The sequence below is a fragment of the Salmo salar genome, chromosome ssa10 (assembly GCF_905237065.1).
Source record: "Salmo salar chromosome ssa10, Ssal_v3.1, whole genome shotgun sequence".
Taxonomy (NCBI): Eukaryota; Metazoa; Chordata; class Actinopteri; order Salmoniformes; family Salmonidae; genus Salmo; species Salmo salar.
In genome coordinates this window covers 30,858,634-30,883,975 of record NC_059451.1, presented here as the reverse complement: position 1 = coordinate 30,883,975, position 25,342 = coordinate 30,858,634, and the positions used below count along the sequence as shown (strand labels likewise).

Below are 25,342 nucleotides of genomic sequence, written 5' to 3'. Positions count from 1 at the left end.
ATCATAAAGTTGAGGCAGTGGTAATTGCTCTTGACACAGAGAAGGCATTTGATCAGATTGAGTGGAAGTATATGATGTCGGTTCTGGAGCATTTCGGGTTTGGAAAGGAATTTATTAATTGGATAAGAATTATTTATGCACACCCAATGGCGTCCGTGGTAACCAATCAAGAAATGTCGCAGTCATTCCGCCTGTTCAAGGGCTGCCGACAGGGGTGCCCTATTTCGCCTGCTCTCTTCGCTATGGCCATGGAACCCCTTGCTACTCGCATTCGGGCATGTGCCGATATAGCTTCTGTTAAAATAAGACACGCAGCACAAAATTTCCCTGTATGCAGACGATGTTCTTTTGTTTTTATCCAAGCCTAAAACTTCTATTCCCCCCTTACTTAACTTGATAAATACATTCAGCTCCTTCTCTGGCTACAAGATGATAAACTGGCAAAAAAGCAAATTGATGCCAATATCACGGCCTGTGGATATGCAATTTCTGCAATCTACCCCATTTAGAACAGTGATGGACAAGTTCACAAGCCTTGGCATTGTAGTGACGAGACCTTGATCAGCTATTGAAACCAAATTGGGACATGAGAATTTATCAGCTTAAACAAAATATCGATTTTTGGAAAACTCTGCCTATCTTCTTGGTTGGTCGTATAAACGCTATTAAAATGGTTGTCCTACCCAGGTTTCTTTACCTCTTCCAATGTCTGCCACATCTACACTGGAGTTGCTTACCAAGAAGACAATGTTCATGAGCAGCCGAGTTACAGTTTTGACTTAAATCTATTCCAAGACCTGAAAATGGTTGACTGGGAATGCTCAACAACCAATACGACAGAGCTTGAAACATTTTGAAAAGAATAATGGGCAAATGTTGCACAGTCCAGGTGTGGAAAGCTCTTAGAGACTTACCCAGAAAGACTCACAGCTGTCATCGCCACCACGAAGTATTGACTCAGGTGTGTGAATACTTATGTAATTTAGGTATTTCTGTATTTGCTAAAATGTCAAAAAATATTTATTCACTTTGTCATTATGGGGTATTGTGTGTAGATGGGTGAGAAACAATCCATTTTGAATTCAGGCTGTAACACAATGTGGAATAAGTCAAGGGGTATGAATCATTTCTGAAGGAACTGTGGATTCACATGGCATAGGATAGCATTAACATGGGTAACTTGATATCCTGGCTGAGCGTCAATTCTCTATTGTATCTAATCACATCAGAGAATTGATCTCCAGAATTGGCTCTAAAACAGGCTCTGTGTTTCTTGGAGAATGGAGAGACTAGAAGCTGCCTTCCTTGAATACATGAAGTCCTGAATGTTCCTTCAGTTGCTGTATTCCCACCCACACACACATTTACACACACAGAGCGGGTTAGCGACTGACGTATATAACTCTGCTACACACACTGGAGCTCCTGTTTCCCCCTGCCTCTATGGGGGAGGGAGTGGCACTGCAATGAGGCTGCAATGAGATTGGCTAAGACACCCCCCCACACACACACACACACACCTTGTTCAACATTGAGAAAAGACTGACCCATTCCTACATGACCCCAACTCATTGAGGGAAAACAAGCAGACTCTGACAGGGTCTTCTGTAGCCAAGCAGAGACTGGCAGGGGCTGGAGAGAAGTGGTTGGGTAAGGGACTGGAGGGAAGTGGTTGGGTAAGGGACTGGAGGGAAGTGGTTGGGTAAGGGACTGGAGGGAAGTGGTTGGGTAAGGGGCTGGAGGGAAGTGGTTGGGTAAGGGGCTGGAGGGAAGTGGTTGGTTAAGGGACTGGAGAGAAGTGGTTGGGTAAGGGACTGGAGAGAAGTGGTTGGGTAAGGGACTGGAGAGAAGTGGTTGGGTAAGGGACTGGAGAGAAGTGGTTGGGTAAGGGACTGGAGAGAAGTGGTTGGGTAAGGGGCTGGAGAGAAGTGGTTGGGTAAGGGACTGGAGAGAAGTGGTTGGGTAAGGGACTGGAGAGAAGTGGTTGGGTAAGGGGCTGGAGGGAAGTGGTTGGGTAAGGGACTGGAGGGAAGTGGTTGGGTAAGGGACTGGAGAGAAGTGGTTGGGTAAGGGACTGGAGAGAAGTGGTTGGGTAAGGGACTGGAGAGAAGTGGTTGGGTAAGGGACTGGAGAGAAGTGGTTGGGTAAGGGACTGGAGAGAAGTGGTTGGGTAAGGGACTGGAGAGTGAGGGGAATGCCAAAGGCCTGAGGTTTTACAGATTCCTGTGGAGCCTTCACCTATTTTACTGTACTACCAGTGAAGGACGACATTCATGATGCTCTCTCTCACTCGCTCTCGTGTGTGTGTGTGTGTGTGTGTGTGTGTGTGTACGTACTCCCTACAGATGCCATTCTCAACATGGTCAACAACATAGCAGCCAATGTTCTGGGAGGCAAGCCTGAGGGAGGAGCACAGATAGAAGGTATGGATTCTTCAACCCTTTTTTGATTTATTTTTATTTAACTGGGCAAGTCAGTTAAGAACAAATTCTTATTTACAATGACGGCCTACCAAAAGGCTGTCATTCCCTTCTCTACTCTCCCCCTCTCCTCCTCTCCCCCTCTCGTCTCTTTCCTCTCCTATACTCCCCTCTTCTCTCACTCCCCCCATCCTATACATTCCTTTAAAGGAAATGCTATGTGTTAGACACTGTAAATAACTTGCTGTGGTAACCACCACTTGGAGCGAGAGGCATGAGGTTTGCTTATGAAACTTGTGGTGGAACATTTGTCTCGTGTTAACTAAAGCACTGTGCTGCCCAGGGGAGTGTGTCAGAGGTATTCTATACATAATAAGGTCTTAAATATAGCAGCAGGGTTTTATGAGAGTCTCAGACCCAGGCTATTGCCCTTCTATTTACTTCACAGAAGAGAAGTTCAACCATCTAGTACAGCTCTGTCCTTTGTCCGCTTTTCCGAACAAGCCCTGTTATTCAACCCTGCTTGTTTAATAACCACACACACACGGCCAATGGAAACTATCAAACAGAACCAACTTATTCATCCACACAACAATGAATGAGTTTCATATTCTACTCAGAGCTCAGCAGGTCTTTGTGTGTTCAGTCAAATATGAGTCAGCAATGCTGGTCCAAAGCCAAGAAATTGTGATAGAACGTCTGACGTGTACCTGGGTTGACTGTGCCATTATACAGCTTGGAAAATTCCAGAAAATGATGGCATGGCTTTAGAAGCTTCAGATCGGCTAATTGACATCATTTGAGTCAATTGGAGGTGTACCTGTGGCTGTATTTCAAGGCCTACCTTCAAACTCGGTGCCTCTTAGCTTGACATCATGAGAAAATCAAAAGAAATCAGCCAAGACCTCAGAAAAAAGATTGTAGACCTCCGCAAGTCTGGTTCATCCTTGGGAGCAATTTCCAAACGTCTGAAGGTACCACGTTCATCTGTACAAACAATAGTACGCAAGTATAAACACCATGGGACCATGCAGCCGTCATACCGCTCAGGAAGGAGAGATGAACGTACTTTGGTGCGAAAAGTACAAATCAATCTCAGAACAACAGCAAAGGACCTTGTGACGATGCCGGAGGAAACGGGTACACAAGTATCTATATCCACAGTAAAACGAGTCCTATATCGACATAACCTGAGAGGCCGCTCAGCAAGGAAGAAGCCACTGCTCCAAAACCGCCATAAAAAAGCCAGACTACGGTTTGCAACTGCACATGGGGACAAAGATCATACTTTTTGGAGAAATGTCCTCTCGTCTGATGAAAGAAAAATAGATCTGTTTGGCCATAATGACCATTGTTATGTTTGGAGGAAAAAGGGGGAGGCTTGCAAGCCGAAGAACACCATCCCAACCGTGAAGCACGGCAGTGGCAGCATCACGTTGTGGGGGTGCTTTACTGCAGGAGGGACTGGTGCGCTTCACAAAATAGAAGGCATGAGGAAGGAAAATTATGTGTATATATTGAAGCAACATCTCAAAACATCAGTCAGGAAGTTAAAGCTTGGTTGCAAATGGGTCTTCCAAATGGACAATGACCCCAAGCACACTTTCAAAGTTGGGGCAAAATGGCTTAAGGACAACAAAGTCAAGGTATTGGAGTGGCCATCACAAAGCCCTGACCTCAATCCTATAGAAAATTTGTGGACAGAACTGAAAAAGCGTGTGCGAGCAAGGAGGCCTACAAACCTGACTCTGTTACACCAGCTCTGTCAGGAGGAATGGGCCAAAATTCACCCAACTTATTGTGGGAAGCTCGTGGAAGGCTACCCGAAAAGTTTGACCCAAGTTAAACAACTTAAAGGCAATGCTACCAAATACTAATTGAATGTATGTAAACTTCTGACCCACTGGGAATGTGATGAAAGAAATAAAAGTTGAAATAAGTAATTCTCTCTACTATTATTCTGACATTTCACATTCTTAAAATAAAGTGGTGATCCTAACTGACCTAAGACAGGGAATTTTTACTAGGATTAAATGTCAGGAATTGTGAAAAACTGAGGTTAAATGTATTTGGCTAAAGTGTATGTAAACATCTGACTTCAACTGTAGGTCCGGTTTGCAGTGTGTCCATGTGTATGTGTGCCTGCCTGGAGCTCCAGATGTTGAGTGGACTGATGGTAGGAGGTTTTCAGAGGAACAATAGTTCTGTGTTGTATAACACAGCAGCAGGAGGCGAGCCCTGTCTATTAGGGTCTATGACGCACAACCAACTACCTCAGGATGCCCTCAGAATATACTGGAGTCTAAACACTGTTTTAAACCTGAATAACCCCTTCATCCTTCTAGACACACACCCTTTACTATGGGCTGCGGTGAGGCAGCTGATGGTGTTTGATCTGTTTTCAATCCATAAGGTTGCTGAGGTTTGAGACCAGTTCTAACTGGACCAGCCTGACTGTTTCTGCTTTAGTTCAGACCACTCGTGGTTGTTACACCAAGCATAGACGTTGGCCAAAACAAAGCTGTTTCTGTTCCCCATTTTAACCCCCTGGCACTGGCAACATACAGTAGAGTGGAGCAGATTGGCACCACCTGGCCTGGGGTTGGAGATCTCTGCCATGTCCAGTGATAGTTTGTTATCCTGTGAAGGGTTAAATGTAGTAGTTGACACATATGATTCTGTGGTAGTTGATGACTTTATCTAAAGCCTGCTGTGTGTCTATGTATCTCTTCCAGCCAACACATCATCAGAAGCCCAGAACGAGACCGAGGGGAACAAAGATGTGCAGCTCACCCCAACTCCAACCCCCACCACCACTCCTCCAGCGTGAGTCACTCACTCTCACTGGCTCTCTCCCTCATTCACCTTGCAGTAAGAGTCTAACTTACCCCCCCCCCCTCCTTTCTCTCAGTGTGGAGACGGTGGAGCCAGACTACCCTGCTCCCCAGAAGGACCCTGAGGTCCCTCTCTCCTCCCCTGACTCCCCCCTGCTTCCCCCCTCCCCGGAGGATGGACAGATCGTGACTCTGGTGGAGGAGGAGGAGGAGCCCCCACAGTCCACTGTGACTCTGATGGAGGAAGAGGGGGATGATAACGAGCAGGAGGAGAGAGAGGAACAGTGGATGAGGGAGAGGGAGAGCCAGCTGTACTGTCCACTCTCTTCCGTCTCTTCTCTTTCTTGTGTGGCCACACTGCCAGAGTTGCTACAGCGCTGGTGTGACGCTCACCTCGCCAGAGAGAGGCAGCAAGACATACACACACACCCCCCTATACAGGTCCCTGTCCCTACCCCCACACACACACAGGAAGCCCCAACACACACAGAGACGGTTCCTGAGCCTGAGACTGCCCCCCAGGCCCAAAATGAGGGGCTACCCCCTTTAGACTCTCAAAATCACACCCCTCACATCGACACACACCCCGTGGACCCTATCATTTTGCTGGAGCCTAGCCGGACCTCTACCCTGCCCCCCCACAGCTTCTCTCAAACCTCCCTCTGCAAACCCACCCCTACCCAGGATGAAGCTCCCCAGCACCCCAGCCAAGAAGACCCTGTCCCCCCTCCAGCCCTGCAGGGAGCCCCCGTCCCGGAGACTCAGCAGGCCAGCACCCCCACCCCCACCCCTACTCCCAGCTCCACCGCCCCCCTACACCTACCAACCTCTGAGACAGCCTCCCTGGACCTCCCTCCACCCCCCCTAAAGGAGCAACCAGTCCAGCCCCTTCCCACAGCCTCTAGACCTGCAGACCTCCCCCCTCCCACTGACCTCCCTGTCACCCCTCAGCCTGACACACCCAGGGCTGGGACAGAGAGTGGAGATATCCAGGGTCAGGGGGAGCAGGGAGACGCCTCTGCCCAGCCAGCAGAACACCTGCGTGGGGAAGAATCCATGGAAGACCTGCTGCTTAGCGTCCCGGTGGCCGCTAACGGACATTTGCACCGGACGGCTACAGACTTCTACGCTGAGCTGCAGAGCGCGGGGGAGTACATTGGAGGGAATGGGAACGGAGGGGTGAACGGAGGCGTGAACGTGCATGGCTCCAGTCAGAAGGAGAGTGTGTTCATGAGGTTGAACAACAGGATCAAAGCCCTGGAGATGAACATGTCCCTCAGCAGCAGATACCTGGAGGAACTGAGCCAGAGGTGAGCTGTCTGTGTCTGTCTGTGTCTGTCTGTGTCTGTCTGTGTCTGTCTGTGTCTGTCTGTGTCTGTCTGTCTGTGTCTGTCTGTCTGTGTGTCTGTCTTTAACCTAGTAGTTTCCTCTATCGCTCGTCCTGTTCAGGCTGTGATTGGCTTGTTGTGTGTTCTAGGTATCGTAAGCAGATGGAGGAGATGCAGAGAGCGTTCAACAAGACCATCGTCAAACTGGAAAACACCTCCCGCATCGCTGAAGAACAGGTCTGTTAGACAGTTGCTTCTTGATTGGTTTTGGGCTGGCCGGATGCTTATTCTGGGATGGTTGTTGCAATTGTGTTATATGATTGTTATTGTGTAGTTCAGTGATGGTTGAGTCATTGTTTGGTGTAGGTTGTGTCTGATGGTTCTGGTTGTATTTTGGTTGTGTGATCCCTCAGGACCAGCGGCAGACAGAGTCTATCCAGATGTTACAGGGCCAGCTGGAGAACGTCACCAAGCTGATGATCAACCTCAGCATGACTGTCTCACAGCTACAGAGAGAGGTACACACAGCTGAAAATCAGATTCAATGTTGGCCTATTTTAATCAGAACTCGCAAAATGTCATGATCGGATGTGAGGAGTTTGTTTCTTCTGATGTCTAAATGTTGTTTCTGTGTTTTCTAGGTGTCTGACCGACAGAGTTACCTGGTGGTGTCTCTGGTCCTGTGTCTCTGTCTGGGCCTGGTGCTCTGCCTGCAGTGCTGCTGGAGCGCCAACACACACACTGTCACACACACCGCAGTCAACCACTACCCCAGCCCCAAGAGGTAAACACAGCAACACACACACTGCAGTCAACCACTACCCCAGCCCCAAGAGGTAAACACAGCAACACACACACTGCAGTCAACCACTACCCCAGCCCCAAGAGGTAAACACAGCAACACACACACACCGTCACACACACTGCAGTCAACCACTACCCCAGCCCCAAGAGGTAAACACAGCAACACACACACTGCAGTCAACCACTACCCCAGCCCCAAGAGGTAAACACAGCAACACACACACTGCAGTCAACCACTACCCCAGCCCCAAGAGGTAAACACAGCAACACACACACTGCAGTCAACCACTACCCCAGCCCCAAGAGGTAAACACAGCAACACACACACTGCAGTCAACCACTACCCCAGCCCCAAGAGGTAAACACAGTAACACACACACACCGTCACACACACCGCAGTCAACCACTACCCCAGCCCCAAGAGGTAAACACAGTAACACACACACACCGCAGTCAACCACTACCCCAGCCCCAAGAGGTAAACACAGTAACACACACACACCGTCACACACACCGCAGTCAACCACTACCCCAGCCCCAAGAGGTAAACACACACACCTTTGTCTAATCTCCCCACATTATTTATAAGAGTATTGTTGTTGCTTTTGTAGGTCTGATATAATGTTCCTCTCAGTCCAGTTAATGTTTCATAGGGAACATTGGATCTCTTCCATACAGGCGTTGTTTAGTGTGACCCTTACTAACATTACTGTACGTCAGGTGTTTCTCCTCCTATGATGATTTGAGTCTGAAGCGGAGGGTATCGTGTCCTCTCCTACGCTCCAAGTCCTTCACCTTTCCTACTTCAGAAGGTGAGTGTGTACACACGCTAAGTCACTCTACAGCTTTCTAACAAGGACAAGAGGCCTGCTCACGTGGCCTCTCTTAAACACACCCTACCCCTTTTCCACTACCCTTCCTATCTTCTACATTGCTGTTCTGTCCATCCTGTTGCTGCCCTATCACACCCATAGGAGCTGAAGCAGGACTAAAAGACTCAGAAAGCCTGACATGTCCTCCCTGTATAGAGGCCAGCTTCATTATAGACCGCATGACTAGATGCTCTCCCATCTGTGTCCATGCTGCTGGCTGTGTCCATGCTGCTGGCTGCTGAACAGTATGTCTGCTGTAAGGGTACTGGAGTCAGACACCCCAGTGGGACTGCCTGGGCACACCCCGCCCTGAAGGAATAAAGACCTTCATTCAGACAGCCATGTAACATCATTCTCCTCTTTCCTCTCTTTCCCACTCTATTTATCGCGTGTCCTTGGGCCAGAGTGCGTGTCCTTGGGCCAGAGTGCGTGTCCTTGGGCCAGAGTGCGTGTCCATATAGAGGCTGAACTGAAGGAGAATATAAATAGAAACAATGCTTTTGGCTGGCTCCTGTTACACCACTGCAAGTAGTAACACCAACTAGAGAACCCTATGTCACCCAGTGTACCTGCTAGCTATAACCTCTTCAGTGGAGCTATAACCTTTATTCTGGGCTATAGTATGTCAGGGTGTGTAATGCTACTTTCATAGTAAATCAGTAGTACTACTTGCAAGGTGGTGTCATGCTTGTAACATACATGTGTGTTCCTGTGTGCCTGGCATCTCATCATTAACATGGCCCTGTTCTCTCCCTGTTCAGTAGGCCCTGACGACCTTTACATTGTTGAACCTTTAAGGTTCTCACCAGAGAAAAAGGTACAGTGTCTCCGCCTGCTACTGCTGTTGTATGGTGGCCCCAACAGCCATCTCTGTTTGCTTATGGTTTCAGTGGAGTGAACTTGCCCCCAGACTCTGATCTAAGGTCAGTTTAGCATTCTCCCATCCTAATGGTTAAGAATAGTGTAGGGTCTGGGGAGAGTTAAGCTGCTCCTAGATCTCTGGTTATGGGCGATTTACCAACTCGCTAGGTTAACCATTTCTCTGACACAGGCTAGAAGCCCACTGTTTAGGGGGACGATGCATGAGCAGGCACAGGGCAGGCTTGGGCAGTGGTTTGGAAGTTGTAACCCACCAATAGATGGCAATAAGCTGCGACCCATAACATTGCTTTGCGCCACTCATGTAGAGATGCTAAGGTTTGGCACTTAACCCTAATTTTCTTCAGGCACGCCATACTATTATGGCTGACCCTGTAAAACAACACATTTCACTGGACCTATCCAGTGTGTGTGACGACAAAACATTATAATGCCATTCTACCCACCGTCCCTGCCCTTCCCAGTCCTGTCTGTAACCTCATACTGAATCAAAATGTCTCCTGTTCTCTATCTTTGAGAGCTTGGTATCTGTCCAGTTTGGTTGTAACCGTGCAGTGTGTCTGGTATCGATGTGGTTAACATGACTTAACATATTTATACATCTGTAAAGTTAAAGTACAGGGCTATCTATCGATCTCTCCATCCTTCTTTCTCTCTCTCTCTCCAGAAGAAACGATGTAAACTGAAGGCAGCATTATCAGCCCCCTCTTCGCCGATGGCTAACGGGGGACTCAAATGCTATGGTCTCCCCCACTCCCTGAATCCCCCTCCCCCTCTAGAAGACATGTCCTGTAAGGAGCTCCCCTTCCCATCAGAGAGTAGCAGCTGTAGCTCCTCCAGCCACTCTGAAGAGTCCTACATCAGCCGAGGCCACCCCCTCTCCTCCCCCCCAGGCCTGTGTAATGGCCACGCTGCCCTGCCCCTCCCGCCCTACCTTCCCTCCCTCCCTCCCTCTAAGAGGTCAGTGAAGCATCGGCGGTCTCGTCAGGCAGATCTGCAGTTCTCCTCCAGACAGACAGGAGGCGCTGCTGTGAACTCTCTGCACAGCCTGCAGCAGCTGATCAAGGGAAACAAGGAGATCAGTGTGGGGACCATAAGAGCCACGGCAGTCACAGGACACGTCTGATCTCACACACACACACACACACTTCAGACTGACTCATATACACACACCCTGGTAGCAGACTTGGTTAGGGATGTGTGAAAGGGTGTGGTCTTGCCCCAAAATGGCCACATCTCTGAACCACATCTCCCATGAGCACCCGGCCCCCCACAGTGGAACTCGGACACCATGATATTAGTCACCCAGCAACAGCCATTCAGAGACCTCTCCACGGTCATGTGCCTTTCTGTCCACTCTAAAGCTTTCACTGATAAAAACACTCAAAGGGTTGTTCTTTTTCTTTTCAGAGCGAGACTAATGGTGAGGAGTGTTACTAGAAAACAGACATTCATTCAGCTGTTTCTACTGGACAAGCACATCAGACCTGGGCGTCAGGGGCTTGTGCCCAGAGTAGAGGGGCTGAGTAGAGCTCTTACCTGAAGCCTGTGAAAGTACAGTATGAAGTGTGTCGCAGTGAGAGAACTGTGCAGCAGGATTGGCTTCTTCTTTAAGCTCTCCCTCTTTCCTCCTGTCCTCCATTTCCACATTCTGTTCATTCTCTGTGCATTGTTCAGCGCTAGCTAACACTACTGCAGTTGTTCGTATGGGACCAGGGTGTTAACCCTTCACACACAACAGGCCCTCTGTCTCCCTTTCTCAGGCAGTCTAACCTAACACCACGCAACCAGCAGAGCTCAATGAAGACACATACCCAATGTGTGCGTTGGTGTGTGTGTGTGCATGCAAGTGTTCCTGTCTCTAGCCCATGTTTATCCAGCTCTGATACAAAGGAACAGGCTCCATACCTCTTGAACTAGTTAACCTAGCTATTCTCCAGTCAGACCTCCAGTGTGTGTGTGTCGTGCGTGCGCACACAGAGAGCCAGCCAAGAGGACAGGGATGTTGTGCTGTATAGGCTGGTTATTTCTGCACATTGTGACAGGTCAGAACCCAGTCAGAGTTGGGTTGTTTTATATTGAGCTGTACATGAGCCATGCTGAGAGCTGAATGTTGTCTGAAGATCACACACCCGCTGTTGGTAGAAGTTGCCTCTAGGATCTGCTTTCCCTCCCCCAATGATAACCATTCATATCAGCAGTGCAATGCAACAGTGACCTTTCGGTCAGTGACACGGGGTAATGTCAGTCTGGAGGGCAGATCCCCTGAGGTCCTGTAGGGGATGCTGTGAGGCTAGTTATTTATGTTCTGGCCTCAAAACCACCCTATCATACTGTAGCCCAGGGGAAACACATGGTACGTGTTACAGAATAATAATGATTGCAATTAAAACAGAGGTAGGTGTATTGTACACAGCATTTTACTGTCGCATACTGTATGATTGTCGCTGGCTGCCCGACACCAGTTCACCTCCTGACCAATATTTGTTTTGTGTTTTCAAAGCTATACAGACAACAAGGTATCATCCACCTTTTGTCTGTCATATTTAGAGGTGGCTGAATCATCTGGTGTTTGCAGAGTTGCCTCCACTGTCACACCTGCACACACACACCATCGTGTTAATTAGAACTCAACGAGGGCTGTAACAGTCCCAATAACTGCTGGGGTCGTATATGAACCAGCTTCACCTCACGAGTTAGTGTTATGGGAAGATGAAGTTAACACAAATGTTTGAAGTCAATTTGTTTGTCTCTAGATGTCTGTGCAAGGATGTGATTGGGACAGCTTAGGGCAAAAGTCAATTTGAATAAGTTGCGGATGTGAAAAATCACCTCAGTGTACTATACATCTGTGCCAGTGGTCAGATGGCCTCTGAGCCATGTTGGGTTGGTTGTTGTGGCCTCTGAGCCATGTTTTTTGGTCTGAGCCATGTTGTTGGTTGTTGTGGCCTCTGAGCCATGTTGGTTGGTTGTTGTCCTCTGAGCCATTTGGGTTGGTTGTTGTGGCCTCTGAGCCATGTTGGGTTGGTTGTTGTGGCCTCTGAGCCATGTTGGGTTGGTTGTTGTGGCCTCTGAGCCATGTTGGGTTGGTTGTTGTGGCCTCTGAGCCATGTTGGGTTGGTTGTTGTGGCCTCTGAGCCATGTTGGGTTGGTTGTTGTGGCCTCTGAGCCATGTTGGGTTGGTTGTTGTGGCCTCTGAGCCATGTTGGGTTGGTTGTTGTGGCCTCTGAGCCATGTTGGGTTGGTTGTTGTGGCCTCTGAGCCATGTTGGGTTGGTTGTTGACTGAGAAAGAGAGACTGGGCCCACTGTATTCCACACACCACACTCCCTCTACAGTATCCCTCCATTACCTCTACAGACCAGCCACCCAGGTCCCCTACTCCACACACTGACCTCTGACCCCTACACAGTTCAGGGTGTGTGAAGAGCTCTCTTTTAATTGAACCACTTCTGTTCCCATTACCAAGAACAGCACCTTTAACTGGCCACCTCTGCTATCCTTACTAGCTTGTCATTCATTCATGTGTTTATTACTGTGCATTCACCCCACCTCGAATAAGGTAGTGGTTTTCAGAGGAGTCGAAGGAACTTGTGAATTTAATAAAGGGAATGTTGGGAAAGGGTTTGGAACGCACTGTTTTATCTGATTACAAGTGTTCCACACCCAGTGAATCATGACCCACTTTATTTTCTACCCTTTTTGAATGTGTATGATATTATGTGTAAGTGTGTATGCATGCAAGAGTGTTTCTTTGTTCTCTTGATGTGTGTTTGTGAGAGACTCAGCGAAGCCCTAATTTAACACACTGACTAGAGATTGGTCCTCGGTGACCCCCAGGTCTCAGTGTGCACTTTGTTATTATTACTACCTTCATGCCTTTTGTTTTTCTACACTAAACGCTGTCTGTCAACTGCTTTGTTTCCACGCTTCTCTCTTTCTCTGAGTATTCTGGGAAAGGAGTGAGTAACTACAGAGATGTAGTGCCATTAGAAACTGTGAATTTCTAAATAAAACATTTTGTCTTTCAATCGACTGGTTTGGAGTCTGTATTCGTTCGTGACGTTGCTCCAGGTAAAGGTTGCACAGATCTAGGATCAGTGGAGGTTCATTTATTCTCTACAGATTCCTGCAGTGTTGAGAAGTTCCCCATCACCATCTTATGGTAGAACAGTGAACAGCACACACTGCAAAACAACACATGACCTGTTCAGATTTGAACCAACTCCTGCTTTTAGGTATGTAAATGAAACAATCCTACTTTTCGGACCCTGGTGTTCTTTGGTTTTGGGCCAATACTAACCTTCATAAGCTGACTGGTGTATTTTTGTTGTTCTGAGGGGCTGACAGAGCGGTTGTATTCCTCGACGCTGTTCCACCGTCGGACTGGAGACCTCCGCTATACACAGAGGACGCAACCTGAGATTGTGGATGTGAACAGAGTGCAAGAGGGGGAGAGTAGGGAAAATACATGCTAAAACCGCATCTTAACTCCGTGTGTCAGTATAGTGTGTGTCCCTACCGCTCCCTCTGTCTCTGTCTACACGGCCACACCCTGCTCCGGTCCTGCCTCTCTCTGTCTGAGCTATGAGGGGTCCCTGCCTGCAGCTAGGGTCAGAGATAGTCAACACACATTGTCACTCATAAAATGTAGTTACATTGAGCCGGGGCCAAGCTCCTGCAGTTTATGGGTCCAAAGAGAAAAGTATGACAAATCAAGGTTAGGGTTTGGATTGAACATGAGGCTAGGATTAGAGATGTATTTAGTGTTTGGGTTGAACATAGGACTAGGATTAGATGTATTTAGTGTTTGGGTTGAACATAGGACTAGGATTAGATGTATTTAGGGTTTGGGTTGAACATGAGGCTAGGATTAGAGATGTATTTAGTGTTTGGGTTGAACATAGGACTAGGATTAGATGTATTTAGTGTTTGGGTTGAACATAGGACTAGGATTAGATGTATTTAGGGTTTGGGTTGAACATGAGGCTAGGATTAGAGATGTATTTAGTGTTTGGGTTGAACATAGGACTAGGATTAGATGTATTTAGGGTTTGGGTTGAACATGAGGCTAGGATTAGAATGTATTTGGTGTTTGGGTTGAACATAGGACTAGGATTAGATGTATTTAGGGTTTGGGTTGAACATACTAGGATTAGATGTATTTGGGGTTTGGATTGAACATGAGGCTAGGATTAGATGTATTTAGGGTTTGGGTTGAACATAGGACTAGATGTATTTAGTGTTTGGGTTGAACATAGGACTAGGATTAGATGTATTTAGGGTTTGGGTTGAACATGAGGCTAGGATTAGAGATGTATTTAGTGTTTGGGTTGAACATAGGACTAGGATTAGATGTATTTAGGGTTTGGGTTGAACATGAGGCTAGGATTAGAGATGTATTTAGTGTTTGGGTTGAACATAGGACTAGGATTAGATGTATTTAGGGTTTGGGTTGAACATGAGGCTAGGATTAGATGTATTTGGGGTTTGGGTTGAACATAGGACTAGATGTATTTAGGGTTTGGGTTGAACATGAGGCTAGGATTAGATGTATTTGGGGTTTGGATTGAACATGAGGCTAGGATTAGATGTATTTAGGGTTTGGGTTGAACATAGGACTAGATGTATTTAGGGTTTGGATTGAACATGAGGCTAGGATTAGAGATGTATTTAGTGTTTGGGTTGAACATAGGACTAGGATTAGATGTATTTAGGGTTTGGGTTGAACATGAGGCTAGGATTAGAGATGTATTTAGTGTTTGGGTTGAACATAGGACTAGGATTAGATGTATTTAGGGTTTGGGTTGAACATGAGGCTAGGATTAGATGTATTTGGGGTTTGGGTTGAACATAGGACTAGGATTAGATGTATTTAGGGTTTGGGTTGAACATGAGGCTAGGATTAGAGATGTATTTAGTGTTTGGGTTGAACATAGGACTAGGATTAGATGTATTTAGGGTTTGGGTTGAACATGAGGCTAGGATTAGATGTATTTAGGGTTTGGGTTGAACATGAGGCTAGGATTAGAGATGTATTTAGTGTTTGGGTTGAACATGAGGCTAGGATTAGAGATGTATTTAGGGTTTGGGTTGAACATAGGACTAGGATTAGATGTATTTAGGGTTTGGGTTGAACATAGGACTAGGATTAGATGTATTTGGGGTTTGGGTTGAACATGAGGACTAGGATTAGATGTATTTGGGGTTTGGGTTGAACATGAGGCTAGGATTAGATGTATTTAGGGTTTGGGTTGAACATGAGGCTAGGATTATATGTATTTGGGGTTTGGGTTGAACATGAGGCTAGGATTAGATGTATTTGGGGTTTGGGTTGAACATGAGGCTAGGATTAGATGTATTTGGGGTTTGGGTTGAACATGAGGCTAGGATTAGATGTATTTGGGGTTTGGGTTGAACATGAGGCTAGGATTAGATGTATTTGGGGTTTGGGTTGAACATGAGGCTAGGGTTAGAGATGTATTTTGGGTTTGGGTTGAACATGAGGCTAGGATTAGAGATGTATTTAGGGTTAAACATAGCTAGGATTAGAGATGTATTTAGGGTTTGGGTTGAACATAAAGCTAGGATTAGAGATGTATTTTGGGTTGAACATGAGGCTAGGAGATGTATTTAGGGTTTGGGTTGAACTGGAATGTGTACATGAAGCTAGTTTTAGGATAACCTCAACTGTAAACCCCCGCCAAAATGCTCTCCAATTCCTAATTTAACCCCTGCTCTTAGGACTTAACACTTTTTATTTTACCTTTATTTATCTAGGCAAGTCAGTTAAGAACAGTGGGTTAGGTTAACTGCCTTGTTCAGGGGCAGAACGACAGATTTGTACCTTGTCAGCTCGGGGATTCGATCTTGCAACCTTTCGGTTACTAGTCCAACGCTCTAACCACTAGGCTACACTGCTGCACTAAAGCCTGTCTGCAGTCCCTAACTCTGTAATCCAAACAATTAGTTTAACTGTAGCCCTAATCCCCTCACCCTATGCTTACCGTGGTGGGTGTGGTTGGTTCTGTCCCTCTGCTTGTCCGGGTGCTGCAGAGGAGAGGTCTGGGTGTTACTGGTACAGGAGCCAGGCCCATCAGGTGGGGAGCATAGGACCAGGGTTTACTCCTCTGGACTGGGTATTGACTAAGAACAGATACAGGCGTCTGTCTCTAAGACGTGTGTGTGTGTGTGTGGGGGGGGGGGGTATTGTGTGTTATTACCTGTTGATAGACAGGGCAGTCTGTTGGTAGATCTTCCTCAGGATGGTGGAGGAGGAGGGACCACACATGTTCACCACAGACACCTGTACACAGACATCAATTGTTATGAAACCAGTTAATGATTTTTAGGGAGTTTTAACGTTTGTTTTATTTGTCTCTTGTTGCTGGACTGAATCTACAAAATATGAAACCCCTTCAAGCTTGTTTAATATTTAACATTTTTAGGACCTCACTTCCGGGTAGTGAAATGATGAGATTTTAGGAGCGACACCGTTCTTGGAGTGTCACTCGTTGAGCTATAACAACTCATGGTCAAAGACCGTACAGTATGTAAATAAAATGATGGCTGAAAAAAGGTTCAAAAGGAGCCCAGCTTGAAACAGACACCGAGGTAAGACATTAAACAAGCCACAAAAGGGTGTGGATTTACTGGATTTCTACTGGAGAAGTTTCTGCTTATCTTCATACTGTACTGTCTTTGGTATGTGCTTTCAAGACAACTGGGAACTCTGGGAGGGAGGGGGGGGTCAGTGATCTTCAGGTCAGAAAGCTGTAGACCAGGGTTTCCCAAACTCAGTCCTGCCCTCCTGCCACCGAGTGTGTTATAATGTGTAGTTAACAGAAATGTAACCGGGTCTGTGGGATCTTTTCAGGATGGTTCTGTTGTTGAATGATTACTTAGGAATACTACAGCTAACAACCATAATCAGCTTTCAAGACAAACCTGGCTGTGCTCGTCTTACATTTTTATGCAATAATGTTGTGCTCTGAAACTATAGTAACAATTTGACTAGCCATGTCTCTGTAGTTTCATCAGCAGAAACAATCGTTTCTGGTATGACGTGTGCGAGAAGGATGTGGTGCTGGGTGGGGCAGTATAGGGAATATACTAGTTGTGATCGATAGGATTAATCTTTTGCCTGTTATATATATTTATTATTACTTTTATTTTACCTTTATTTAACTAGGCAAGTCAGTTAAGAACAAATTCTTATTTTCAATGACGGCCTAGGAACAGTGGGTTAACTGCCTTGTTCAGGGGCAGAACAACAGATTTTTACCTTGTCAGCTCAGGGATTCGATCTTGCAACCTTCCAGTTATTAGTCCAACGCTCTAACCACTAGGCTACTTAATGGTTATGTGTTTGTCCAGTTGATGGGGCAGACAGTGGGTCGGGGGCGGGCCCAGGCAGTGTCCTGGAGGAAGGTGTTATGGGATCGCCAGTCTTTCCCTGATAACTACGTGGACCACCGCTTCATGGAGGAGCTCAGGAGGAACCAGGGTCTCCGCCTATATCGCTGTGGTGCGGGAGGCAGGACTGGTGGCACAACATCTCCTGTGTGGCTCTGTTCCTCATTTGCTGGTTGTACATGGAGCAGGTACTGTACACACCTTACAGTGAAGCTCTAATGACAACCTATTCTCCACATAGTGCACTAATGTGACCAGAACAATATAGTGTAAGTCACATAGCTAGGGTTGTAGTCAAACGTTGTGCACTAGAATAGGGAATCGGTTGTGATTCAGTTTTAGACTCCTCTACCACATTAGGACATGTCTCAAGTCTAAACCCTATCTTTTTGCTCTGTGCCCTGCTTGGCTACAGACTCTACCATGCGCTGGCTCCACGGGACAATTCAGACAGCCACCAGTGTACACGTTGGTCTGACCTGAAGAGTGCCTCCATCTTCACCTTTGGGTTCTCTCCTGTCCTCAGGACGTTAAGAGTCTGTCAATACAGACACGGTTACTCCATGGTGGCCTTCCCCCACACCCAGCCCATTCCCCCTGGAAGCCTCTCTCAATGCTGCCCTGTTTGCCTCAGTCTGGACTCCTCCCTCCATACCTTGAGAATGCTCTGCTGGGCCCAGTTGATCAAACTGCAGAGTGACAAGGATAACATACAGGAAACCTGGGATGAGGCCGAGATAGGAGAGGACCTGACACACTTTCTACACTGATGGGGAAAGACCAGGGGGAGAGGACTGGTGGGGCAAGACCAGGGGGAGAGGACTGGTGGGGCAAGCCACACACACACCCTAATCCACTGAGGAGGGTTAGCCAATGTCGTCTTCCTCAAATACCAGATTGGTAGAATTATTGGCATCCTGAAAACACTTCAGAGAAATATGTTGCTCCTATTTTAGCAGAACAAGGAGGGTTTCTCATCTAGAACTAAATGCTCTTTGCTCAGATTCCAGCACTAGGAAAGGACATTCTGTTATTTTTTTAAAATTTCTGTACAATTAATAAATTGTCGAAACGTGTGTCTAGTAACCAAGGGCTCTGAAGCATGATAGATTGCAAACATGTTGAATTAAGTAGGAAATATTCAACCTGTAATGATTAAAACATTTTGTAGTACTGTCAGGTTTTTTTAAATGCAGCTTTGCTATAATAAGTTGTTTTTATTATACATCATATAGATTAGTGACAATTATTCTTCAGAATGGGACAAACTTTCATGAACTCAGAAACGTGAGTATGTGTGATGAATTTATTCAGTGGATAGTGTTACTGTTGACTGTGGTTAGACTAGATTGGAAAGGAGACCTGATACCGTTTGCCTGTAGACTAGAGCAGTTTCCCAACTCCGGTCCTTAAACCCCCAACAGCACATTTGTTGTAGCCCTGTACAAAAACACCTGATTCAACTAGTCAATGGCTTGATGATTAGTTGACAAGTAGAATCAGGTGTGCTTGTCTGGTGCCACAACCAAAAATATGTACTGTTAGTGTATTAGTCGAGTACACTAAACTACGTGTATGGAGTACCGTACTAAATCCACTTGATGTCAGCCGTAGGCCTACCTTCACATCGCCTTTCCCGGGCCTGACGCGGTTGATTCTCGGCATTGTCCCTGGCTGTGGTCGGTCCTGTGGCTCCATGGTGAGTTGTTTGATCCTCGACTGAGTTCAGCCGTGGATAGTGGCTCTCACCCCCTTGTCGCTCCGCTACTAGACCACTGAGAAAAGGCCGGAATGGTTTTGTCTGGTTTTCACACGAATGTCGTAACAATAGAGGTTAATGATGCTACATTCGCGCACCGACGACATCGAATTCAACAACCACCAGGTCGAAAAAAATACTAATACAATTAAATAATTATCTTCAACCAAGACATAAGGCAATGTAATAAACACTATTTGCCTAATTAAAGGGTGAAATATCATTGCTGTATGGCTTATTATACTAATAAAAGCCTGGCTAGGAGTCTGTCCCTCTTTTGACGCGCTGATTGGAATGATCTTATTGTCCAATCTGTTCATATTTATGGATCTATCTAATACAAATCTTAAAGTAAAAGGTCCACAACATTGTAGAAAATTAAAACCCTGTTTATTTAAAACCATAGAAACAGTGGTGTATTGTTTTTGTGTATTTACACAATATTGTATATTTACACAAAGCTTACACATGGTAACACACACACACATTCCAACATTTGTAGACATTACCATATGTACAAAAGGGGAGGGAGAAAGAGGGGAGGGGAGTGAAGGAAGGAGAGGGAGAGAAAGCACACTGTATTACAGATTAGACAGCTCATTGACAAGATCTGGGTAAGAGTCTCCAGCAAAATGGTAGATTGATATGAGTTTAGAATGGGTAGAAATTATCAATATGGCAATGGCTTCAACTTGCCCTCCAATAGACTAGTAGAAATAGTCACCACATTGATTACACCTATCCAATCATTTCAGATCTTTGCAAGTGTCCGGGTGGTAGGGGATAGAAGTGGGATAGGGTTGCATTTGAGATTTGGCAAAGAAGTTAAAAAAGGCATTACAAAATAGTAATATGATCCATCTGATTGACAGACTGTATGATGTAGTTGTCCTATAAGAGTCATTGTTGTGTTGTGGGGAAGGGTCAGTGCAATGGTTTCGTGGGGACAGCTGGGGGGTGCCTCCTGGAAAGGGACAGAGAAGAGAGACCATTACTACTGGACTAGCCTGTGCTCTAACATCTGAATGTTCCGGTTTTCAGGGGAAATGGAAAGAGCCTGTAACGTGACGACTCTCCATCTTAACAACTCCTCCACATTTACTGGATTGGTTGAACAGGGCAGAAGAGAACCTCCCGACATTTTTTTATTCATTTGTTTTCGTCAAGACCCGTATGTAGGGGGATCTAGTTTCAGGCATTTCTACGCCTACTCCGTTAGATTACTACAGGACACACGACAGTACATCATACACATGTATTAGAGTACTCTACAATTCATACAAAGTTTTTTTTAATGATTAAAAAAAATAACACTATAGATCTCCTAAAGCAAACAGTGTGCACCCAGGAGGAAAGTCCTGTTGAGAAATCAGTGAGCATTCCTGCTGGTGCTGACCAGGAAAGATCCCTGTGGAGACAAAGGAATCTTTTGTGTGTGTGTGTGTGTGTGTGTGTGTGTGTGTGTGTGTGTGTGTGTGTACTGGCAGAGTGTTCCTGTGATGTGAAATAGGAGAAAAGAACTTGTTATTTTCCTGGGAGATAGAGGTAGAGAAAAAGCGAGGGAGAGTTATGGAGTGAGTTAGGGAGGGGCTTGAGAGGGATGATGGGTGAGGCCCAAAAGAACTGTGGAGAGGAAATGAGGCAGAAAGAAAAGAGACTGGCCTAAAGCCGGGGAGGAATGAGTGGAGGGAGAAGGGAGAGGGATACTGCATGAGGAAAAATGGAAAGCAGTAAAACAAATCCATGCGAAGTGAAGTTGAGAGAGAACGTCTGTATACTGGGGTTGATGGGAAAGAGATGAGAAACACATTTTCCAGCTGACCCCCATCCAGTTCAAATAACCTCCCTCTTTCTCTGCAGGCCAATGTTTGGCTCTTCACACGCAGAGAATTCCAACAAATAGCTAATGAATAAAATAACATCACCATGGTTACCTGGGTACGTTAGGGGGGGGTCTGATGAGTCCGGTGGGTGGAGACTGGGTGGTATCAGCGTGATTGCTGATTGGTCCATGGGGTGCGGCGCGGGAGGGGACTGGTGGGGCCATGGGGGTGGGGCCTCTGGTGGAGGGCGAGGCTCTGGGAGCAGTGGCTATACGCTTAGAAGCTATAGCTGTAGGACTGGGAGACCTGCAGGAGAATGGGGTTAGAGTTTTGGTGTGTGTGTGTGTGTGTGTGTGTGTGTGTGTGTGTGTTACCTGCAGCTGGTCCCAGGGGCTCCATGCAGCCAGGAGGAGTCAACAGGAGGAGGTAGAGGAGTAGAGGAGGTGGAGGTAGAGATGTCTCCTATGATGGCCAGCGCCTCCTTCAGGGCAGAGTGAGTCCTCAGCACCTCCTCTCTCCTCTGCTCCTGTTCTGGAGACTCATCCATCAACACACACTTCTCTGCTAGAGAGTAGAGCTGCACCAGGAGATCACTACCAATATACAACTTCACCTGGGGAGGAGAGAGGGAAAAGGAGGAGAGAGGGAAAAGGAGGAGAGAGGGAAAAGGAGGAGAGAGGGAAAAGGAGGAGAGAGGGAAAAGGAGAGAGGGAAAAGGAGAGAGGGATGGAGGCACCATACAAAGCCATGGTTGTCTAAACATGTGTATATCTGTATCACAACCGTTGTGTCATATGTTGTACAACCTGAGAGTGTACCAGTCTTATAGATCAGATTGCTAGGATAACAATGTGGTTCTGTCCAGGTGTTATGTGATAAAGATGATCTGGAACGCCCCCAGACAGACAGACAGTCTTACGTTATTGATCATGAGGTGCATGATAGTCTTGGGCATGAGGTCTCTGATGGCTTTGTAAACGATGTTCATGTAGGAGTCCACCAGGTTACGTATGATCTCTACCTGACGCTCCAACTGAGGGTCCATAGAGAAACTATCACTAGAACCACTACACTCCCCATCCACCTGGGAAGAGAGAGAGGGAGGGAGGGATGGAGAGAGGGAGGGAAAAGAGTGGGGGAGAGAGGTGGCTGTTAGGTGTAATTTGTCATGGCTGCAGTAAGGTACGGTATATTGCATTGGCAACATGGAAAGTTCCTTAACCTAATAAAGCTTTTTTGAATTAGACAAAAATGAGTGGGAGAAGAGAGGGGAGATGATGGAAAGGAGACAAGGGGAGGGGGGTTAGAGAAGAGGGAAGGAGACAAGGGGAGGGGGGTTAGAGAAGAGGGAAAGGAAACAAGGGGAGGGGGTTAGAGAAGAGGGAAGGTAAAACAAGGGGAGGGGGTTAGAGAAAGGAGGGAAGGTAACAAGGAGGAGGGTTAGAGAAGAGGGAAGGAACAAGGGAGGGGGGTTAGAGAAGAGGGAAGGAGACAAGGGGAGGGGTTAGAGAAGAGGAAGGAGACAAGGGAGGGGGTTAGAGAAGAGGAAGGTGACAAGGGGAGGGGTTAGAGAAGAGGGAAGGAGACAAGGGAGGGGGGTTAGGGGGAAGGAGACAAGGGAGGGGGGTTAGAGAAGAGGGAAGGAGACAAGGGGAGGGGGGTTAGGAGGGAGGAGACAAGGGAGGGTTAGTAGAAGGAGACAAGGAGGGGTTAGAGAATGAGGGAAGGAGACAAGGAGGGGGTTAGAGAAGAGGGAAGGAGACAAGGGGAGGGGGTTAGAGAAGAGGAAAGGTAACAAGGGGAGGGGGTTAGAGAAGGAAGGAGACAAGGGGAGGGGGGGTTAGAGAAGAGGGAAGGTAACAAGGAGAGTTAGAGAAGAGGGAAGGAGACAAGGGGAGGGGGGTTAGAGAAGAGGGAAGGAGACAAGGGGAGGGGTTAGAGAAGAGGGAAGGAGACAAGGAGGGGTTAGAGAAGAGGAAGGAGATAAGGAGGGGGGGTTAGAAGAGGGAAGGGAGACAAGGGGAGGGGGTTAGAGAAGAGGGAAGGAGACAAGGAAGGGGGGTTAGAGAAGAGGGAAGGAAGACAAGGGAGGGTTAGAGAGGGAAGGGCAGGAGACAAGGGAGGGGGGTTAGAAGAGGAAGGCGAGGAGACGGGGGGGGGTTAGAAGAGGGAAGGAAGGGAGAGGAGACAGGAGAGGGAAGGGGAAAGGAGACAAGGGGAGGGGGTTAGAGAAGAGGAAAGGGAGACAAGGGAGGGGGGTTGGGGAAAGGAGACAAGGGAGGGGGTTAGGGAAGGAGACAAGGGGGGGGGGTTAGGAGGGAAGGAGACAAGGGAGGGGGGTTAGAGGAAGGGAAGGGAGAGGGAGGAGAGGGAAGAGGAAAGGAGACAAGGGGAGGGGGGGTTAGAGAAGAGGGAAGGAGACAAGGGGGGGGGTTAGAGAAGGGAAGGAGACAAGGGGAGGGGGTTAGAGAGAGGAAGGAGACAAGGGGAGGGGGGTTAGGGAAGGAGACAAGGGAGGGGGGTTAGGGAAGGAGACAAGGGGAGGGGGTTAGGGAAGGAGACAAGGGGAGGGGGTTAGGGAAGGAGACAAGGAGGGGGGTTAGAGAAGGAGACAAGGGGAGGGGGTTAGGGAAGGAGACAAGGAGGGGGGTTAGAGAAGAGGAAGGAGACAAGGGGAGGGGGTTAGAGGGAAGGAGACAAGGAGGGGGGTTAGGGAAGGAGACAAGGGAGGGGGTTAGGGAAGGAGACAAGGGAGGGGGGTTAGGGAAGGAGACAAGGGGAGGGGGGTTAGAGAAGAGGAAGGTGACAAGGGAGGGGGTTAGGGAAGGAGACAAAGGGAGGGGGTTAGAGAAGAGGGAAGGAAACAAGGGAGGGGGGTTAGAGGGAGGAAGGAGACAAGGGAGGGGGGTTAGAGAAGAGGGAAGGAGACAAGGGAGTGGGGTTAGAGGAAGGAGACAAGGGGAGGGGGGTTAGAGAAGAGACAAGGGGAGGGGGTTAGAGGAAGGAGACAAAGGGAGGGGGTTAGAGAAGGAGACAAAGGAGGGGTTAGGAAGGAACAAGGGGAGGGGTTAGAGAAGGAGACAAGGGAGGGGGGTTAGAGGGAAGGAGACAAGGGAGGGGGTTAGGAGGAAGGAGACAAGAGGAGGGTTAGGAAGGAGACAAGGGAGGGGGGTTAGAGAAGAGGAAAGGGAAGGAGACAAGGGGAGGGGGTTAGAGAAGAGGAAGGAGACAAGGGGAGGGGGGGTTAGAGAAGAGGGAAGGTGACAAGGGAGGGGGGGGTTAGAGAAGAGGGAAGGAGACAGGGGAGGGGGGTTAGAGAAGAGTGAGGAGACAAGGGGAGGGGGGTTAGGGAAGGAGACAAGAGGAGGGGGTTAGGGAAGGAGACAAGGGAGGGGGTTAGAGAAGAGGGAAAGGAGACAAGGGGAGGGGGTTAGAGAGAGGAAAGGGGGTTAGAGAAGAGGAAAGGAGACAAGGGGAGGGGGTTAGAGAAGAGGAAAGGGGGTTAGAGAAGAGGGAAGGAGACAAGGGGAGGGGGTTAGAGAAGAGGGAAGGTAACAAGGGGAGGGGGTTAGAGAAGAGGAAAGGAGACAAGGGAGGGGGTTAGAGAAGAGGGAAGGAGACAAGGGAGGGGGGTTAGAGAAGAGGGAAGGAGACAAGGGAGGGGTTAGAGAAGAGGGAAGGAGACAAGGGAGGGGGGTTAGAGAAGAGGGAAGGCAACAAGGGAGGGGGGGTTAGAAGAGGGAAGGGAGAGGAGACAAGGGAGGGGGGTTAGAAGAGGAAGGGCAGGAGACAAGGGGAGGGGGGTTAGAGAAGAGGGAAGGGGACAAGGGGAGGGGGGTTAGAGGAAGGGGAGAGGAGACAAGGGGAGGGGGTTAGAAGAGGAAGGGGAAGGAGACAAGGGGAGGGGGTTAGAGAAGGGGCAGGAGACAAGGGGAGGGGGGTTAGAGAAGGGCAAGGAGACAAGGGGAGGGGGTTAGAAGAGGGAAGGCAAGGAGACAAGGGGAGGGGGTTAGAGAAGAGGGAAGGAGACAAGGGAGGGGGGTTAGAGAAGAGGGAAGGAGACAAGGGAGGGGGGTTAGAGAAGAGGAAGGAGACAAGGGGAGGGGGTTAGAGAAGAGGGAAGGAGACAAGGGAGGGGGGTTAGAGAAGAGGGAAGGAGACAAGGGGAGGGGGTTAGAGAAGAGGGAAGGAGACAAGGGGAGGGGGGTT

The 25,342-nt window shown here is 47.8% G+C and overlaps 3 protein-coding genes across 16 annotated transcripts in view; 1 reads left to right on the top strand and 2 right to left on the bottom strand.

The window, feature by feature from the left end:
* suco (SUN domain containing ossification factor) overlaps positions 1-12,046 on the top strand; it is an 89,305-nt gene extending 77,259 nt beyond the window's left edge. For 3 of the 9 annotated variants that reach the window (XM_014216861.2, XM_014216862.2, XM_014216857.2), the window contains 9 exons: positions 2,346-2,423; positions 5,156-5,246; positions 5,332-6,564; positions 6,732-6,819; positions 6,996-7,100; positions 7,224-7,366; positions 8,107-8,198; positions 9,020-9,075; positions 9,805-12,046. In XM_014216861.2, coding sequence (XP_014072336.2) covers positions 2,346-2,423; positions 5,156-5,246; positions 5,332-6,564; positions 6,732-6,819; positions 6,996-7,100; positions 7,224-7,366; positions 8,107-8,198; positions 9,020-9,075; positions 9,805-10,263 — 2,345 coding nt within the window. In that variant the 3' untranslated portion in view covers positions 10,264-12,046. Of the gene's footprint in view, positions 1-2,345; positions 2,424-5,155; positions 5,247-5,331; positions 6,565-6,731; positions 6,820-6,995; positions 7,101-7,223; positions 7,811-7,930; positions 8,199-9,019; positions 9,182-9,804 lie in introns of those variants that run through there. The other 6 variants (XM_014216860.2, XM_014216858.2, XM_014216859.2 and 3 more) reach the window with 6 other exon arrangements.
* Positions 12,047-12,806: 760 nt separating this feature from the next.
* Positions 12,807-19,437, bottom strand: LOC106613978 (uncharacterized). Of its 4 annotated transcripts, none has more exons than XM_014216870.2 (6): positions 19,172-19,437; positions 16,360-16,442; positions 16,144-16,282; positions 13,659-13,744; positions 13,440-13,555; positions 12,807-13,323 (listed from the first exon to the last, which is right to left on the bottom strand). In XM_014216870.2, exons 1-6 carry the CDS (start codon positions 19,247-19,249, stop codon positions 13,289-13,291), a joined length of 537 nt encoding a protein of 178 aa, XP_014072345.2. In that variant the 5' UTR covers positions 19,250-19,437; the 3' UTR covers positions 12,807-13,288. The 4 variants fall into 4 exon arrangements, with proteins under 4 accessions (XP_014072345.2, XP_014072347.2, XP_014072346.2 ...); XM_014216872.2 differs by having other exon boundaries at positions 16,144-16,186; XM_014216871.2 differs by lacking the exon at positions 13,659-13,744.
* Positions 19,438-19,683: 246 nt separating this feature from the next.
* LOC106613976 (dynamin-2) overlaps positions 19,684-25,342 on the bottom strand; it is a 31,258-nt gene continuing 25,599 nt past the window's right edge. For all 3 annotated transcript variants that reach the window (XM_014216868.2, XM_014216866.2, XM_014216867.2), the window contains 4 exons: positions 22,053-22,217; positions 21,508-21,746; positions 21,245-21,439; positions 19,684-20,274 (listed from right to left, as the gene is read on the bottom strand). In XM_014216868.2, the coding sequence (XP_014072343.2) occupies positions 20,235-20,274; positions 21,245-21,439; positions 21,508-21,746; positions 22,053-22,217 (639 nt within the window). In that variant the 3' untranslated portion in view covers positions 19,684-20,234. The remainder of the gene's footprint in view (positions 20,275-21,244; positions 21,440-21,507; positions 21,747-22,052; positions 22,218-25,342) is intronic.

Coding starts and splice junctions, on each gene's coding strand:
- LOC106613978 (XM_014216870.2), bottom strand. CDS start 19,249: ATGGAGCCACAGGACCGACCACAGCCAGGGACAATGCCGAGAATCAAC. Junction 16,443..19,171: donor CCGGGAAAGGCGATGTGAAG/GTAGGCCTACGG, acceptor GTCTGTGTACAG/GTGTCTGTGGTGAACATGTG. Junction 13,324..13,439: donor ACACCAGTCAGCTTATGAAG/GTTAGTATTGGC, acceptor GTTGTTTTGCAG/TGTGTGCTGTTCACTGTTCT.